The 19,145-nt window shown below is 38.1% G+C and overlaps 1 protein-coding gene across 1 annotated transcript in view; it reads left to right on the forward strand.

Annotated features, from left to right (window-relative positions):
* timeless (timeless circadian clock) overlaps positions 1 to 19,145 on the forward strand; it is a 50,923-nt gene that overhangs the window by 4,813 nt on the left and 26,965 nt on the right. The window contains exons 6-15 of the mRNA XM_079597697.1: positions 3,534 to 3,596; positions 3,680 to 3,781; positions 4,276 to 4,431; positions 7,607 to 7,740; positions 7,968 to 8,055; positions 8,174 to 8,350; positions 8,433 to 8,650; positions 14,088 to 14,191; positions 14,326 to 14,495; positions 15,548 to 15,667. Coding sequence (XP_079453823.1) covers positions 3,534 to 3,596; positions 3,680 to 3,781; positions 4,276 to 4,431; positions 7,607 to 7,740; positions 7,968 to 8,055; positions 8,174 to 8,350; positions 8,433 to 8,650; positions 14,088 to 14,191; positions 14,326 to 14,495; positions 15,548 to 15,667 — 1,332 coding nt within the window. The remainder of the gene's footprint in view (positions 1 to 3,533; positions 3,597 to 3,679; positions 3,782 to 4,275; positions 4,432 to 7,606; positions 7,741 to 7,967; positions 8,056 to 8,173; positions 8,351 to 8,432; positions 8,651 to 14,087; positions 14,192 to 14,325; positions 14,496 to 15,547; positions 15,668 to 19,145) is intronic.

The following is a 19,145-nucleotide window of genomic DNA, read 5'->3' on the forward strand; positions in this document are numbered from 1 at the left end:
TTAATCGATTAGCACGTTTCTCAATACCGGTTCACAGTGAATGAATGCAGTGACCTCCATCTGTGCATCTGGGAACGCAGTTACGCATTATTTTTACATTTGCATAGTTGACGATTACAGCATTTCACTACATTTGTAATGAGACGCATTTGTATTGAATAAAAGCACGACTGCAGTTCCATCAAAATAAAAGCTCACGGGTTTATCTCTTGCATGTATAGAAATTGGGACAAAACTAATTATGAAAGTTTCATTTATTTTTCAGTGCATTTGTATTACAATATATGGCTATTGCTGTCATAGGAAGAATATTATAACATTATTATTTGTAGCAGTTAGGGGTGTGCAATATCATACCGTCCACGATAATACCGGTATACATTTTTACATGATAAAAAAAGTGTCATATCGCGATATCAACGATATAGCGACGCGATGACGTATGGCGCATTAACGTTCCCTAGCGCGCACAACAACACTTGTCTGAGAGCAGCCTGTCAGCCTCCGATGATGATTTAGTACATAAAAAGGGAGCTACTTCAATAGTAGCCTATGGAAATGGTTTGGTTACAAGAGGTCAGATCTCCAGCACAATGTTTTGCAAAATATGCACAAAAAAAACGGTTACCGCTAAAGGTGGAAACACAACAAGCAAAAACACACCGTCAAGTACAACTAAACTTTCTCGCAATTTCGCAAACCGCGTGAGTGTTCAGCGGTGCTGCCGCGTCTTCTCTCTCTCGTCTCTCAATATGTGTTGCTCAAGGCAAGCGTAATACGCTTCAGGCGGTGATACTACACTCTCGCGTTTTAAGAGTCGGGTCATGATGGAATTGTCACATCAGTGCATCGTGTTTATAATTTCTAGGGCTATAATCTCCCAGTCGATTAGTCGATTGTTGGTCGATACGTTCTGGCTCGACCAAAATTCTGATTGGTCGATTTTTTGGCGCGTTCATTTCATTAGTTTTGCCGCGTTCATTTCATCCGTTTTCCCGCGTTCATTTCATCCGTTTTCCCGCGTTCGTTTCATCAGTTTTGCCGCGTTCGTTTCATCAGTTTTGCCGCGTTCGTTTCATCAGGTGGAAAGCACTAATTGCTAATGGGGGTGTTTTCAGAGCACCCCTGTTTCACAGGTAACAGTCTGTCTTCAGAACACCCCCCTTGTTTTCACTTCTTTTGGATTAGCCCAACCCACCGGAGAAGAGAGACAGATAGAAGAAAGTAGGCTACTAGAAGGTTTGCTGAATATAATTTATTTAGCTTTTTTTTAATTTTTTTTATAGAAAACGGGAAAAACGAGGCTCCTGTGTTCAGCCTCACTCTGCGAGCTGCTGCGAGCTGTCAGTTATTATAATACATATGATAAAAACAATTGTCTAAATTATGTTGCATATTCCTCAAAAGTTCTTGTGATGATATCACTAGTTGACAACAGTACTATTTTCGGAAATCATAGGCTATGATATTGCGCAGGTGCATGTGATGCAACGCTGTCAGAGCCGACAGATCGAGTGTCAGACTCATTTCAGTGCAAAATAATTAGGTCAAAAACGATTTAATATACTGCAAATAGCCTACTATTTTTTATGTTTATTTATAATTCATTTAGGCGGACAACAAGGCTACCAAGTAGGCCTACTGCGCACAGTGCGCAGCTAATTAATTTAACGTTTTTTTTTTCCTAACGTCATTTTTAGTCGATTTTTAGTCGTAAATTTCAGGACTTCAGTCGACCAAGATTTCCTTTGGTTGATTACAGCCCTAATAATTTCACGTCATTTTAAGTCTTATCAGTTTAAACATTCAAGCGATTTTAAATATCCTATTGCGCGCACTCTGAGAGATGCATGGTCTCTGCACACACACATACAGTAAAGCCGCCTCACAAACAGCTCGCGAGTAACACTTATTTTTCGCGGATTATATCGCTTTAATGGGGAAAAAATGCTAAATTATGTCAAAATTCTGGTCTTGGTTAGTATACTCGTAACCACAATCGGTTATGTCTTAAATAAGCATAAAACGCATGTTACAGTGTGACAGACAGTGTTATGAACTCTAAAAGTGACAGCAGCCATATGTGTCTGTCATAATGTTGTCATCAAAACAACAAAGAAAAGATAGCTTTAATTGTAATGAATGAGAATCAATAGCCTATGTATTTAATTTAGTCAGGAATCAGAGATAAAATACTTTAAGTGTTATTTTACATTTGATTACTTTATTCAGTTTCTGTAGGCTATTTCTGAATAGTGTTAGACCTACCCAAAAACTTTTCTCTTTATTTGTATCTTTATTATTTTGTATACATTTTTGCTACTTTTTTCAATTTAATTAAAAGATTGAAATCAAGCTTCCTTGTATTGTGTAAACTCTTAACAACAAAATTAACCAGTGCTCAGAGTGAGCAAACATTTAGGTGAGATAAGAAAACTTCTATATCGTCATAAATATCATTATCGCAAATATTCTTGAAATATCGTAATATTTTGAGGCTATATCGCCCACCCCTAGTAGCAGTATTATGTAGTGTAATGTAGACAATATCACATCTAATAAGAGGTTTGAATCTTCTTTAAAGTTCAGGTACAAGTCAATGACTTTTTCTTTGATCAGTTTGCACACTGAATATGGGTTGAAGCTCTTAATTTTATCTTTAAAAGTGCACCAGAGGGATTCATTTAACTTTAAAAAATGTACACGTTTCTCTTCCCGCCTAGAAGGACCGTGGTTCACCCACTACAGTTTCACACACTTCTTTCGGAAACACTGTTGACGATTTTTACTTGCTTTTTCATTGGCCCCACTGCATGAAATAAAAAATGAATGATTTGTTTTCTTCATTTTTGACATATGTAAACTGCTGCTTCCAATGCGCAACAAACGTTTTCTTTAGGCCTCATAATTAGAAGCTGCCTCATTACTGTCTTATTGCTGTACTCATTACCAGTTTAATTAAAAAAACACAAGTAATCACATTCACAACACGCAATAAGATACACAAGAGAAACCTTAAAATGTAATCTTTACGATTCTCAATTTTCAATACCAATTCATTTTCATTGTAAAAATTAAGTTCCAGCCTAAGTAAAAAGTTCTCAAGCGATTTGCTTGATTTGCTTGAAATTTACTGAAGACAAGTAAATATAAGAGAATCATAAAACTCTAATGAATGTGCTGCACTTCCTGCTACCAGCAGTGGCACTATGACCGTGACTCCCAATAGCCACATTCATTATATCCATTATATTCAACCATTTATAAATGCATTCCATCTACCACTGTCTACACATTCTATCTATATTTAACCATAATAAAAAAGTACACTTTTTAATATGAAACTAAACCACCATGGCGGCAACTCATTGTCTTAAAGAGTGAGTCATTGATTCAATTCAGTCAAATGATTCAATTCAGTCAAATGATTCATTCAGTTATGAATTGCAAAGCCCGCCTCTGCATCATGCAGTCCTTATTGTCGAACCCTGAATATTGATAAAAATGATTAAAATAATCTTCTCTGTTTAAAGGCATTTGCAGATGAGAAGATATTTACCGTGCTGAGTGAGACGCTCTACAACCTTCTTCAACTGGTGAGGGTCGAATCTATGTTCATATGCGAGACGGTGTGATTGATTGGAAATATTATTCATAATTCCTCATGTTTTTCTCTGAGGACTGGGAGCAAAGAGCTGAAGAAGATACTTTACTGATTGAGAGAATTTTGTTGCTGGTCAGAAATGTGTTGCACGTCCCTGCAGACCCATATGAGGAAAAGGTGAGAGACATACCGGTGCTCACAGAAATCTGGTATATGATATACCCATCATCCTTGATATTCATTGACCTAGTAATCGAAATAAAATTCAAACAACTTGACCTTGATATTTACATACAGTACATAAGAGGTTACTCAACAATACAAACATGCTGCAAGTTTCAAACGTAAAAAAAAAAAAATTATTTGCTTATTTTAAAAAAGCAATTAATTCTAGCCATTGTAATATTACAGTTTTTTTTTTTTTTTTTTTACAACAACAAAATTATTTTTATTAGGGGCCAACCACATCTGTTATTGGCCATGCCGCTGATCCCCCATCTTTCTCTCAACATTTTCCCAAGTTTGGCCATTCTGCTAACCCCATTTTAGATAAACTCAGAGATGCTAATAAAACAGCATTCGGTTAGAAACAACTTGGGTCCTTCACACCGTTTGCCTTTGGGAATGTTGTGTTATTTTGTGCTGGATGATTTGCGTGTGTTTATGTGCAGAATGTGGATGATGATGCCAGTGTTCACGATAAACTGCTGTGGGCCGTTCACATGAGTGGACTGGATGATCTGCTGAAGTTTCTGGCCTGTGCTCAGAGTGAACAGCAGTGGAGCTTCCACATCCTGGAGATCATCTCCCTCATGTTCAGAGATCAGGTGACATGATGTTTCTAATGAGGCTGATTATTTTGTGTGTAAAGGAATAGTTCACCCAACATTTCAAAACCTATCATCAGCTAATGCCCTCATGTACTGCAAGTGAATGGTTATCAAATCTTTGAAGCTCTAAAAAGCACATAAAGGCAGAAGTAATCCAAATGTGATCGTTGCGACTTTTTCTGTATGTTTTGCCATTTCAGTCTTTAGGCACAATGATTTAAAATGACAATTTCTAGAACTTGACGTATGTGCAGAGCTGTAGATGGTGCTAGGAAGTGTAATCGAGCTTGAAATCATGAGCAAAAGTTTTTTTTAAAGTAACACCAAGTAGCTCTCAGGTCCCCCTACAGTTGGGAAACAGTATTGTCTTCTACTACTGTTGCAAAATCTGTCATGGTTACACCAGGGGATAAACGTGCATTTGTTGACAAGCCGATACCCCCGAACTCTGCAGAAGGACTGGGCATCGTCATGGGCAGACTGCCTGCGTTGCATGTGAAATGTCTTCATCTCAGGTGTAGGGATGTTAACCGATGACCGTTTGACCGATGGTTGACCGTATCAACGTTAACCGATGGACTAAACGCTACTACAGTTAGCATCTCATTCCAATATCTTTTTGTGTGAAGTGAACAAATCCCTCTCACTCAATCTTTCATAACTCGCCCGTTTATACTTAATAAACCAATAAAAACATTCGGCGTGAGGTCACAGCGTTTGGGTTCGTGCGCTCACAAGGTTTGCAGAAAGTAAAGGCTACAGGCTATAACACACTCGAGGTTAGAGCCAGCGCAGACGACAGGAGGAAGCGTGCAGAAAATACAGTGATACAGTGCTTAAATATGAAAATACATTACAAATACATTTCAGTGGTAACAGATAAGGTGATGATCATCATCTTTCTTTATTATTGTTAGCACTACCTCAAACTAAAGCGGCGTCTCTTCGGTTCGGAGCTGTCATTTTCTGAAATGAGCCGCGGCAATGTTTCAAATGAGCTTCTAATGCTAGACAAACGCCTATATTTTCAACGTGATCACCTTGTACCCAAACCATTTCGAAACTAAGGAGCCATTTGTCCGCCGATTACATACGTGTGTGTGTGTGTGTGTGAGTGTGTGAGTGTGTGAGTGTGTGAGTGTGTGAGTGTGTGAGTGTGTGAGTGTGTGAGTGAGTGAGTGAGTGAGTGAGTGAGTGAGTGAGTGAGTGAGTGAGTGAGTGTGTGAGTGAGTGTGTGAGTGAGTGTGTGAGTGAGTGAGTGTGTGAGTGTGTGAGTGTGTGAGTGTGTGAGTGTGTGAGTGTGTGAGTGAGTGAGTGAGTGTGTGAGTGAGTGAGTGAGTGAGTGAGTGAGTGAGTGAGTGAGTGAGTGAGTGAGTGAGTGTGTGAGTGAGTGTGTGAGTGTGTGTGTGAGTGAGTGTGTGAGTGAGTGAGTGAGTGAGTGAGTGAGTGAGTGAGTGAGTGAGTGAGTGAGTGAGTGAGTGAGTGTGTGAGTGAGTGAGTGTGTGAGTGAGTGAGTGAGTGAGTGTGTGAGTGAGTGTGTGAGTGTGTGAGTGTGTGTGTGAGTGAGTGTGTGAGTGTGTGAGTGAGTGAGTGAGTGTGTGAGTGTGTGAGTGTGTGAGTGTGTGAGTGAGTGTGTGAGTGAGTGAGTGAGTGAGTGAGTGAGTGAGTGAGTGAGTGAGTGAGTGAGTGTGTGAGTGAGTGAGTGTGTGAGTGTGTGAGTGTGTGAGTGTGTGAGTGTGTGTGTGAGTGAGTGTGTGAGTGAGTGAGTGAGTGAGTGAGTGAGTGAGTGAGTGAGTGAGTGAGTGAGTGAGTGAGTGAGTGAGTGAGTGAGTGAGTGAGTGAGTGAGCGGGAGGCAGAGCGGCGGAGAGATGCGACAGAGTTGTGAAATTGCAGGCGCGGCTCGAAATGGCTGTTATTTCAAATAGCGTAGCATATTTTAAACTAATCGGTTAACCGGTTTCAACCGGCTAATGAGGCTCGGTGGTCGGTCAAGAATTTTTTTAGTTTTCGCCATCCCTACTCAAGTGCAGTGGCATATATGTCAGCATGTCACATGAATATAATTTCATGGGTTTAATTTTTTTCAAACGCCAAAAGATTGTGTAACTCACGTTTACAAGCCAGCGTCATTATAGTAGCCTATTGGCTACTGTTTTACATAATGGATATGCTAATTCAATTAAATGTTTGTGTGGTAGGTAATAGCCATATATCGTCAATATTATAATATCAAGCTACCATAGATGAATCTGCAAATTTGAAAAATCGAGGCAAGACACTTTCACCAGAAAAATAAATAAATAAACAAACAGACAGTCATTAGGATAGTTATCCTAAAAGATGATTTTGTCCGTCTAATCATGTAGCTATTAACGTTACTAGTCCGACAGCATGACGGCCAAGTCAGCATCGGTCCCTCCTCCTCCTCCTTTAGCTCACGCCAGCGAGTGAACGCTGGACCGATATCCTCGTCCGGTCTTTGATTTTATCACTCTCCTTTTTCTCTTCCTAGTCTCCTCCGAGAAAACCTCTGCCTTCTTCGGTTTAGTTTCTGCTTCGGCCGTGACAACAACATACAGACGCTATACCAGCCGGCAAACAAATGCTAGTTGGGCTCTCACATCCGAATTTGAGGAAGTGGGGGCTGGTGGGGGAAGTGAGGTATGCCGTAAAGCAGTCGAATTTTGTAGTTCTTTTTGTGCTCGGGTTACTACCCGAACCCCGAAGCTCCGTAGTGCCAGTAAACGCGATACAGACCCCGTCAGGCTATGGCAGACGTGTCATTCAACCTATTGTAAGTCGATGTACCATCACAAGGGTCTTGGAAATATGTTATGAAGGTTGAAAAACGACTTGGTGTTGCTTTAAAGGATTTGAATTGATTGTCTGTTATTACCCAACCTAGTAGATCGCTTTTATTTTTATTTTAGTAAAGGTTTGGTAACCTTTCACTTGCATTTATTAGAAGAACAGCTGAAATATTTAGCTTGTGGAAGTCAGTTAGTCATCTGTTGGCATGAGAGAATTAGCATTTTTGGTTGAACTATTCGTTTCTGATTGCAAGTTCGATAGAACACCTTGGGTTATTACACTAAATTGCACAGGAAACATGGATCTTTTCATCTCCCGTGTTTGATAATCGCCTGTATGTGTTTGACATGACTCCTGCAGACTCCTGAGCTTTTGGTGAATGCAGGACAGATGCGTTCTGCCCAGGAGAAACAAAAAGACATGCAGGAGCTGGAGTTATTGAGACAGAAAGAGCTAGCTGCAAAACGCAGCCGTACGCTACTGAGAGGCACCAGGTGAGAGAATGTGATCATATTAGGTATGGGTCAGGATGGTTGACTAATTTATCATGTTATTGGTATTTTTTAAGCTATGTTTTTAGCAGCAGTGCTTTAAATGATTAGTTCACCCTCGTGTCAGAATACAGCTAGTCAACTTTGATAGAGTATATCTTTGCACTAGATCATATCTTCACATAAACCTACTAAGCAAATACAACAATCATTTATTCTCTTCTCTTAAGACACTCTCGTTTCCGTGGCTCGTATGTCATTCAAGGATTGAAGTCGGTTGGAGAGAAAGATGTGATTTTTCACCAAGGACTTCACAATGTAAGTGTCACTTTAAAACAATTACATTAGTTAGAATTTCGTATTTCCGTGAACTTTTAGTTTTAGTTTGCATAAATACCTCTCTTTTATTAACACATGTTTTTGTTGATGTCTTAAGTATAAGAACTATTCTCACGACGTGGGTAAGCCCGTGAGACGTGTGCCCAAACGCAAACAGATGGCTCAAGATTCGGAGAGCCAACGACGCTCGGCGTTAAATGTACGTCTCTTCCTGCGCGAGTTCTGCATCGACTTCTTGGAGAACTGCTATAATCGGCTTATGTACCTCGTGAAGGTGAATGACGACATCCACATCACTGAAACTCAAACTCTCTCTATATGAGTTTTGCCTATCATGCGTCTTGTTTTCTGAGCAGGAGGGGTTGATCCGGGAACGGGCCCAGCAGCACGATGAGACGTACTATCTGTGGGCTTTAACCTTCTTCATGGCCTTTAACCGGGGTCAGAACTTCAGGCCGGATGTGGTGTCTGAGACCATGTCCATCCGCACCTTTCATTTCATTGAGAAGAACATCACCAACTACTATGAGATGATACTCACTGACAAGAGTGATGCCACGTCCTGGTCTCGCAGGTTGGTCTTGTAATTTTACTCTTGGTTAGGGGTAGAGATGCACCATAAATCAGAACCGGTCGTTTTTTGCTCCAAACACCCAATCGTTTTGTTTAATTTGGCCGATCTCTCTCTTCTGGACTTGCTCACAAACTCCATTGTAATCAATTCCCACAATGTAATTTGTGTGGAAATATTCCCCCAAGTCTGTAAGCAGGACGTTAACACACCTACTGTCGGAGAGTGAATTTTCATTTTCATTCAGTGCTTCTGTTGATTTTGTTTTGTGCAGGTTTGTTTTGTGTAGCATAATTGCACAAATCTAAAATCAGACCACTGTTTTCACTTTAAGGCGAGACACTACAGGTGAATAGGGTACAATTTAAAAATAATAGATATCACCATGAAACTTCCTCAGTTGATTACTTACACAAGTTCATAAAAAAAATGTATTACAAGTTTTTGAAATTTGTATGTTTAATTATGCAAATTAGGTATTATTTCATTAAATATGCACACTTTTGCATATATTTTCGGTAGATAGATCTGAACATATGATAAAGCCAGGTGCAAAATTATTTTTTCATTTTGTTTACACACAAGATGAAAAAAGATGTTCAGAGGGATTTCAGGATATATGCTTTCATTACCTAGGAAATCAAAATATACTGTCCATAGCCTTAAAAAATCGATTTTCGCCATATTTTGGGGATTAAAATGTCCCATAAATCAGGCCAGGAATGATTTATTAACAAATCCCTCTGAACATATCTTCAGAATACTGTGTATAAGTGTATAACTGGAAAATTTGGTGTACACCGGTGCTACATAGGCTGAGATGTTTCTACTGGAGGATGACAAAAAACCCATTTTGAGAAAAAGGCATTTAAAGATTTGTAATGTAAAAAATCATACTTTTTTAGTAGAAACAACTATTTACAGACACAATATCTTATCAAATAATTAGCAACAACAATACAAACCATCTAAATCACATCAAAACTTATAAACACAGCATTTATGGCCTTTACCTGAGCAGAAAAACAGTCAAAAACACACATCTAAATGTCAGAGCGCGTCACGTGATGCATCTGAACGAATCACGTTGTCAGAAATTGACATCAGCCAATGAGATTTCGCTTTTAGGGTTAAATGCCCATTTTACTTTCACGATTGGTTACTGATTAAAAGGAAATGACCATATTTGGACCCGACAGCATTGCACAGAAGAGAGAGAGCTTTTCAGACATGTGCGTGATTAAAGGAAGAACACAGAGATCGCGGAGCAGCGCGTTGATTTAGAACGCCAACTTTTGTTGAATTTCTGAGAAATCTACAGAAGCAAATAGACAAAGTGTAGTAAAATAAAGACCTAAATGTGTATTTTGGACTTTTTTTCACCACAAGTCGGAAAGAAGACATGTTATTGAAGACAAATAGCCCAAAATCTCAAAATTGACCAGTAAAAAAAACCCGATGTTTTTTGCCTGCCGTGTCTTGCCTTAAATCTTAAAATTGTGCAATCTAATTGAAATCGAAAACAACTGCTCATGTTTGTAGCTTCTTTTTTGGATCATGATTAAATGTAGTGTTAACTTCAAATGGAGAGACTGACATGTTTTGTTTCAGGCCAGTTTGGCCTGTTATAGAGCTAATAAACAACAATTAAATTTGCTTTAAAAAAAAAAAGGCAACTGGTATCAGAATTGGCCAATTTGCTTATAATAAAATTGGAATCAGCAATGAAAAATCATGACTGGTACATCCCTAGTCAGGGGTTGGGGCGATATGGCAAAAATATAAAAACAATTTTTTTCAGGTAGGATCGAAATCCAGTCTTATCAATTGTTTTTTCATGTTGGTTTTTAAAGGGGTGGTATAATGCCATTTTCTCACGATGTAAAATAAGTCTGATGTCCCCAGAGTGTGTATGTGAAGCAATGTTGTTTTCGTCAACGATGACGATAACGCATTTCGTTGACGCACCTTTTTTTTTTGACGATAACGTTACGATGACTAGCTAAAAATGGCTCCAAGGTGACTAAAACATGACGAGACGTTTTCTAGTTTTCGTTGACGAGACGAGATGGAACGAAAATGATTATAAGTCTGACGTTCACAATGCATGTCATTTCTGCCTATAAATACGATAATTTTGACCTCTGTACGATGTACGATCAATAATGAAAAAAATCCCATAATGTACGATAATTTCAGAATTGCCCGCAAATTAGTTAAAATCTCCCGGAATCTAGATCAAGCGAGCAAGTGTGTAGCATGTGTAGCGCGCGCACAGCAGAGAAAGGGAGCGAGAGACCTTGCGTGTGTGTGCTAGTGTGCGTGTGTGCCTCACGAAGCCCATGTAAGGACCCAACCAATCGAATTATTCAGAAAGTCTAGTTTATTATGCAAAGGTTTTAAGGTTAACTGTTGTTTTATGAATTGCAACACTTGCTGCAACCTGTCAAACCTAAGCCCATTTCCAATACTTTTTAACCTAAATTAATTTGTTAAAGACTACTTTTCTTTTTCTTTTTACTAAAATTGACTAAAACCTTTTTGTGTTTTCATCGACTAAAACTTGATTAAAACCTTTTTGTGTTTTCGTCGACTAAAACTTGACTAAAACTAAAAGGGCTGCCAAAAACAACACTGATGTGAAGTTTTAGCTCAAAATACCCCACAGATATTTGTATATAGCATGGTAAATTTGTCACTTTTTGAGGGTGAGCAAAAAAACACTGTTTTTGTGTCTGTCCCTTTAAATGCAAATGAGCTGCTGCTCCCAGCACAGGGGGCGGAGCTTCAAGAGGTTGTGTCATTTTACCACACACACACACACAGACATGCACTGAAAATTTCAAACACTTTTAGCGTTTTATGTTCAAACCGGAGTCAGACAATGATGGGGAGACTCAAGAAGAAGTGACAACGTAGAAGCAACAGGACATGAATTGATGAATTTATGTAGTTGATGTGGAGTTATCTTCTAGTCATTGATTAGCATATTCTGTCATGATAATCTATAAAACGCGTTCCCGGGGGCGGGTTTTATGTAAATTCTAGGGTTGGTGATGTCACTAACCCAGGAGGAATGTCGTGTAGTCCTTAAAAAAACGATTTCTTTAAAAGCAAATATCTCCCTTTGCTTTGAACTTTGAGTGATGTAACTTTGCAGATGTTGTTTATGCTCAAACAGACGTTTAATTAACGCTTTTCTTATGGCATATGTTGACGGTGTTCAGCGTCTGTTTTGTGCACACAACAATTAAACATGTCAGCTTTAATAATAAATAATACATTTTTATTTATAATGCACTTTTCATTTGAGAACAAATCTCAAAAGTGCTAAAGTGCACACATTACAAAATTAAAAACATGGGCAGGAATAAGAAAACATAAAAAGTTCAATTCATCATTAGTTGTAGCTATTTTTAAATAGAAAAGTCTTTAAAAAGTCTTCTTTAGCTCTAGCTCTGGATCGACCATATTGATTTCTCGATTTTAATTGGTAATGATATGGTTTCTTGAATCTAAATCTGAAATCTGTTGATGCGTGAGCAAAACTTCACTAAACATTTGTAGTGCGCCTGCCATCCAATCGCAAAAAACTTTGCACAGTCTCAACTTCAAAATAAGTCTTTCTTTTTTTTGATGTAAAAATACTTAAAAATGAATGTTGTTTTGGTGTTCTTTAATACGCTGTGACTGTAGCAGCTCAGTTCGAGCGGCAGCACGGATCAGGCGCGTGTAAACCGATCTCATCTCCGCTTTACTACAGCATGAAATAAACAAGGTGAACAGCAGAGTATATTGAAGGATGCATTACAGCTTACCGAAATGAATCCCGTCTCATGTAATCGCTCAATCAGTGTTTCAACAGAGGAAAGACGTCAATAAAACAGCTTGTAGGCTATACAATGTCACCTAACCTACACTTAACCTGTCACTTCTAGCTAAGTAATGAGTTTATGGAGATTGAATCGCTTGTTTGAGGTAAATGTACCTCAAATAAGCGATTCAATCTCCATAAACTCATTACTTAGCTAGAAAAAAAACTAAAGAGAATTTTGCTAAACGTGCACTGTATTGCAAATTCATTATATTTTTACTTAATATTTACTTAATATTTAATGTATGTTTGAATAAATCTGTGAAATATTACAGTAATAAATTGATTACAATAAATTTTAACTTGATTCATGACTAACAAACTGGAGTAGAAACATTACTGTTATTAAAGTGTGGATATAAAAACTGCCTTATGATCAATTTAAATGTTTGTACAACTTTGTTTTAGCCATTTGAGTGTTTTTTCAGTAGCATTCAAGTATGAAAATAACTAAAATCAAAAAAATAAACTGGCAACGATTTAAAATGCACACAAATAATAAACTATCATGTTGACACGCGAGTGTAAGAGTGATAGCGGTAATAATCAAAAATAATAATTATCAAAACACAGCCAATGAACGACAGCTGTTAGAAGCTGTTGTTGAGGCTTTTTTAAATGTATTGTTCACATCATATTGCATGTCACGTCTGATCCAAAGCGACTTGCATGAAGAAACTAAGAGTGTTTTCACACCTGTCTTGTTTGGAGAATTTGTTTCTGAAACGGTTGCATTTTTTTCCTTGGTAAAAACAACAACAATCTATTATATTTGAACACAATAATCGCACTCCGAGATCCCCCGAATGAGTTGGCCTCGGGCCGCTTGAAAATGAACTCTGGAGCGGCTCGCTTGTGGTGAGAAAGCAATCCGACCCAATGGACCAATGGACCAGGCTGTAAAAGCAGAAGTGTTTGTTTTGCTGACGCCTCTCGAAATGAATCCTGGGTTAACCCTAGAGCAAAGACGCTGTGAAATGCTGAAATTTGGTCAGACAAGCATATTTCAGAGCAACCATCCAAAACACATAAAAATTTTATTACAAAATATAAATATTAGTTTAATGGTGTTTAGCGAGCATCTCAATCAATCAATCAATCAACATTTATTTATACAGCCCTTTACAACACCCAAGGTGAACCAAAGTGCTTTCCAAAAAAAAAAAAAAAAAAAAATGATGCCACAACAACTGCTATGAATTAAAAGCCAGTCTAAATAAATAAGTCTTAAGCTTAGCCTTAAAGAGGCCCAAGTCAGTGACTGTACGTATATCAGCAGGTAGCTTGTTCCAGAGGCTTGGCCCAGCTACAGAAAAAGCCCGGTCACCCCAGAGTCTGTACCTTGTCCTTGGGACTTCCAGCAAAAGTTGATTTGTTGATCTAAGAGTCTTAAGAAATTGCAACATTTCAAACAAAGCGACTTGTCTTCAGCTCTGAAAACTCCCTGAATCTTGTGTTGAACTAGAAGAACCGACATCTGCATATTAGAACAACTAAAAAAAGGTAATATTACTTAGTTAAGTGAAGTACTGTTAATATGAATCGGTTATCTTCTCTTTTTACCAGGATGCATTTGGCTCTGAAGGCGTATCAGGAACTGCTGCTGACGGTGAATGAAATGGATCGCTCAAAGGATGAAAACATCCGACACAGTTCCAGCGTCATCAAGAGTATGTGGGGGTTTTTTCTCTTCCTTTTTAAATCTGTAAAATGGATTAGGTAATTACCACGGTTTTAAATGTTTCTTTTCCTCTGACTCACCCATCTTTCTGTCACTTGTTTCGTCTTCTTCCGGCGTGTGCAGGTAATATCTTTTATCTGATGGAGTTCAGGGAGATTTTTCTGACTCTCTTGCGTAAATTTGATGAGCGAATGCAGCCGCGCTCATTTCTCCGAGATCTGGTGGAGTCCACACATCTGTTTCTGAGGATGCTGGAGAGATTCTGCAAGGGCCGAAACAATCTGGTAGTGCAGGTGAGACCTGAGACGCCATTAATTGACCGTTCGCTATGTCTGACAAGCTACGCCGCTCTCACGCCACAACATGTTCTCACGCAGTGAAAAATACATCGCGGAGCAGAGAGACACTGACAACACACTGACAGACAGGACAGACCAGATTACTTTTCGGTTACTTTTGATATTAAACATTAAACAAAGTCTCACCTTTCAAATTTCAAACCCCCTTCTCTTGTTATTTAAGCGTCCTTGGGTTTGTGAAAGGCGCTATATAAATTAAATTTATTATTATTATTAAGATATGCTCCCGATTTGATTCACTGTAATGCAGACAATACAACATTAACGTATATTCCGCAATAGCAATTTTACTGGTGGTGTCAGAGTAAATCATCAGAAATTAATCATGAAGTGTTTATTTGTCGTGGACGTTGTGCACAAACCCTGTTCGTAAGTTAAAGTAGAGAAACACTAATAAAATATTGCTCCAGGAAAAGTGAGGTTTCTGTTGCGACACAAATAAGAGAGACCTAAAATTCGTTAGAAGTTAGTCTGACATTATTATGAATTATTTGGAACACACTTGTTCTGAGAATATCATATTCCTCCCGGATCTTTTTTTTTTTTTGCGGGATAAGACTAAATCAAGTGTTTATTGTTCACTTGACTCATTTAACTGCAAAACTTCTGGATCAGTCGAATTCACAAATTAACCATTCGATGTTGTGAACCAGTTCATTGAAAAGAATCAAAAGATTCGCTCATGAAACAGACATCACTGTCGTGTCTCGGAGAAGATCTCGAAATCTTCATTTTAAAATAATGAGGAACATCATTTTTCCTGAAATGAAGTGAAGAAAATGCATAGTCTAAAAAGATGGATCTTATCTCAAATCTAAGGCCAATTGAGAGACTCTTGTACAACTATTAAGGTTTAAACATTCATTGATTGTGAAGAAAGCAACATGAAGTTTTTTTTTTTTTTTTTTTTGCTGTGGTGATGAGACTTGAAAATACATTTTACTAGCAAGGATTTTACAAATACATTTCTTTTTTTTGACTTTCAGAAAAGAAAAGTGAAACGAAGGAAACGTAGCAAGAAGAGCCTTCAGACAGAGCCCACAGATGAAGACCTGGAACAGACATGGCAGATCGTGTCTCAAGAGCTCATATCTTCTGGCTTTCAGGTGAGCTATAGAAAACCAGTAACAGAGAAACATGGACGACACTCAAGAGCATTTTTTATAACAAATGGGACAATGTTTAGACCATTTTGATCTTTGTCAGACAGTAAAAAACATTAAATGACAAATTATTGGAAAGAATAAACTGCTGTTCACGTCCCATCACCAGTGATCCCAAAACATCTTATAAATTGATAATCATGAAAAGATAGACATGACATCAACACGTAAAATGCACTCAAAAAAGATGCAAAGATACAGTGTCAGGGCCAACCAATCAAAATGGTTCATGATCAATTACACTTGGTACATTGGTACACAATTACACTTACATAAAAATAAACATCAGTAGAAATATAGGCCAGGACCATGAAGAACATTTTATGCAACTTAAATAATTGGATACACAGTATAAATTAGTTCATCCCCTCTGAATATAAAGATATGTTTCTATTTTTTAGTGATCACTATTATAATTTATGGGAAGATGACAAAATGTAGATTTTATTATCATTGACGAATAGTTATACACCATCGCACTACTGGCATTCAGTCACTTGCCTACACCGGATGTCTAGGCCTGTCGCGATAGTCGATAAATCGATTAATCGCACGATAAAAAAAATGACCTCGATAATTTTTCTAGCCGCGATAATTTAATTTGCATAGCCTACTTGTTTTTTATTTTCGACTGAATGACAACTCTCGTTTCCTTAGCGTAGGAGAAGTGAACCCTCTTGTCAGTTGCATTGTCTTTTGTGTGGGGAGGCGGCGCTTGTCAGTCACATGGACTTTGTGTGGGAAGGCGGGAGTGCTTGAGGCAACTGCCGAGAAGAAGAGCGAAAAGACGAGACGGGTTCAAAGCCAAACGCGACAGCTGCAGTGTGGGAGCACTTCGGATTTAAACCGAATGACCGTGGTGAACCACTTAACCTGAGCGAGCCGGTATGTCGCATTTGTTGTAAAACAGTATCGACTAAAACCCAGTGTTGTGCATGAACGCATTCAATGAACGACGTTCATATTTTCGCCGAACGCTGAACTGAACGAATCACTTTTCATACAATGAACGTGAACGAGAGATTTTTCGAGAGAACTCATCTGATTTTTTGTACATAGCATAGCCTATTTGTTAGGATTTTAGTAGCCTATCATAATGATTAGGCTAATAAATGCACGCACAATTATCCGTGAACTTGATTTGAACAAATGCCTTTCAACTTGTGTGTGCAAACTTCAGAGTTAAATTAATGTGCAGAAATTTGTACAAATAGAGAGTAGGCTATGTAGGCCTACTACTGTTGTAGCCATTTAAAAAAAAGCGCGTTTCATATTTGTTAAAATATTATAATGTTATTTTATTTTTCCATTTATGTTGATTTATGAAAAGTGAACAGCACGACCGAGTAAGATAGGATGCGCAATATGAGACACATGGAGCGGGTCAGACTGACATGATTTTGACCGTTGAAGTTGAAGTTGTTATAGAAAGCCTTTCTTTAAAGTGAATTTCGTTTTGTATAAATTGTATCTTAATTTTAATAAATTTTTCATCAACCAATTGCCTGTATTTAATGAATAGGCCGACGAAACAAATGTAACGGAGGCGCCCGCGCGCTATTGCACGTGAACTAGAGCACATCCTAACTTAACGAAACTCAGTGTATGCCTCACACAGACATGACAAATACACCAAATACACAAAGCTTGAAATGTCTTTAAACGAAATAATTCAAAAAGAAAAAAGAAAAAGGCTACTCTGATTATGTAATCCATTATTAGGCTTATTTATGTTCATTTCTCTCTATAAGCGCGTTCACACGGAGATGGCGATCGTCAACTTCATCTTTGCAGCCGAGTCGACACTTTTAGAGAAAACACTTGTTTATTAATAAAAATCAATACGCACGTCACCGGATTTACAGATGCACGCACACATATTATTTCGAAATAACGAGATATTGTGTTGAAATAACATTATTATTAATAATAGCCTACATCTTTGTTAAAAGTATTTAACAAATGAACGTAAACTAGTTCATTTTTAGATATGTGAACTTAGTTTATAAAAAAAAAAAAAAGAACTATGAACATGAACTAGTTCATTATCATCTGTGTGTGAACTGAACTTTGAGCTAGTTCTTTTTAAGTATGAACTGGCACAACACTGCCGGTAACACAGTAAACATGCACATGCACCTGCACATAGATGAAAATGGTCTCAGATCGACGATATTATCGTTTATCGCGATAATTTCTTGGACAATTTATCGTCCAGCAAAATTTGTTATCGTGACAGGCCTACGGATGTCAAGAGCAAATAGAAGCCATTATAGTCATTGACACTGTCTACAGTAAGTGTTTAATACACTTACTCGCATTCAACAGATACTGTTTCCTATGCACGACGTTAGCCAATCATAACAGCGGGTGTTCACTGACCACCCTTAAAGGAACCGCCCCTTATAAAATGAAAATGCTGTCAGTAATTACTCACCCTCATGTTGTTCCAACCCCGTCAGACTTTCGTTCATCTTCGGATCACAAATTAAGATGATTGAGCCGTCTCACTCCTCTATAGGCTGCTAGGCAATTGCATCTGCCGGCCCAGATAGTAAAGACATCGTTAAAATAGTCCAAGTGAATACAGTGGCTTGATCAAGCGATGTGAATACTTTTTGTGTGCAAAACCCCCCTAAATTAACAACTTTATTGAACTCTTCATTTTCTTCTGTGTGGGCCTCTGAGTGAGTTCACGAGAACGCCGCGATGCATGCGCGAGAACGGAGAAGATGATGAATCTTCTCAGTTCTCACGCATGAGTCGCGGCGCTCTCATGAACTTGCGTCAGAGGCCCACACAGAAGAAAATGAATAGTTGAATAACTATTTTAGTGGGTTTTTTGCACACAAAAATTATTCTCGTCGCTTGATAAACTCAAGATTGAGCCACTGTAGTCACTTGGACTATTTTAACGATGTCTTTACAAACTTTTCTGGTATATCGATACCTAGAAGCCTATGGAGGAGTGATCCAGCTCTCAGATTTCATCAAAAATATCTTAATTTGCTTTCCGAAGATGAACGAAACGTGGTTGGAACAACATGATGGTGACAGAATTTTAATTTTTGGGTGAACTAACCCTTTAAAAACGTATCATTCCAGAGAGAGGGTTAGAATGAGGGTTGAAAATAATAGTTTTTTGGCCAAAAAAAACCCAGTTAACTTAAAGGAACATTAAAATAATTTAAAAAGCCATGTCATGACCCCTTTAATGCATTGTGTTTTCAGGGCTTGCATTTTAGAGCGCTGAAATTCATCATGATTGTATATTTAAGCTGTGAATATTTCAATTGCAATTATTTCCCACTCAACATTTCCCCCAAAACATTTTTTAATAATCCATATCTAACTGCCAGAAATAATTTCCGAAATATTCAGTCTGTTTACAAATACCACCCATTCGGCTGTTAGTTTTTGT

The sequence above is a fragment of the Phoxinus phoxinus genome (assembly GCF_949152265.1).
Source record: "Phoxinus phoxinus genome assembly, chromosome: 22".
Classification (NCBI taxonomy): Eukaryota; Metazoa; Chordata; class Actinopteri; order Cypriniformes; family Leuciscidae; genus Phoxinus; species Phoxinus phoxinus.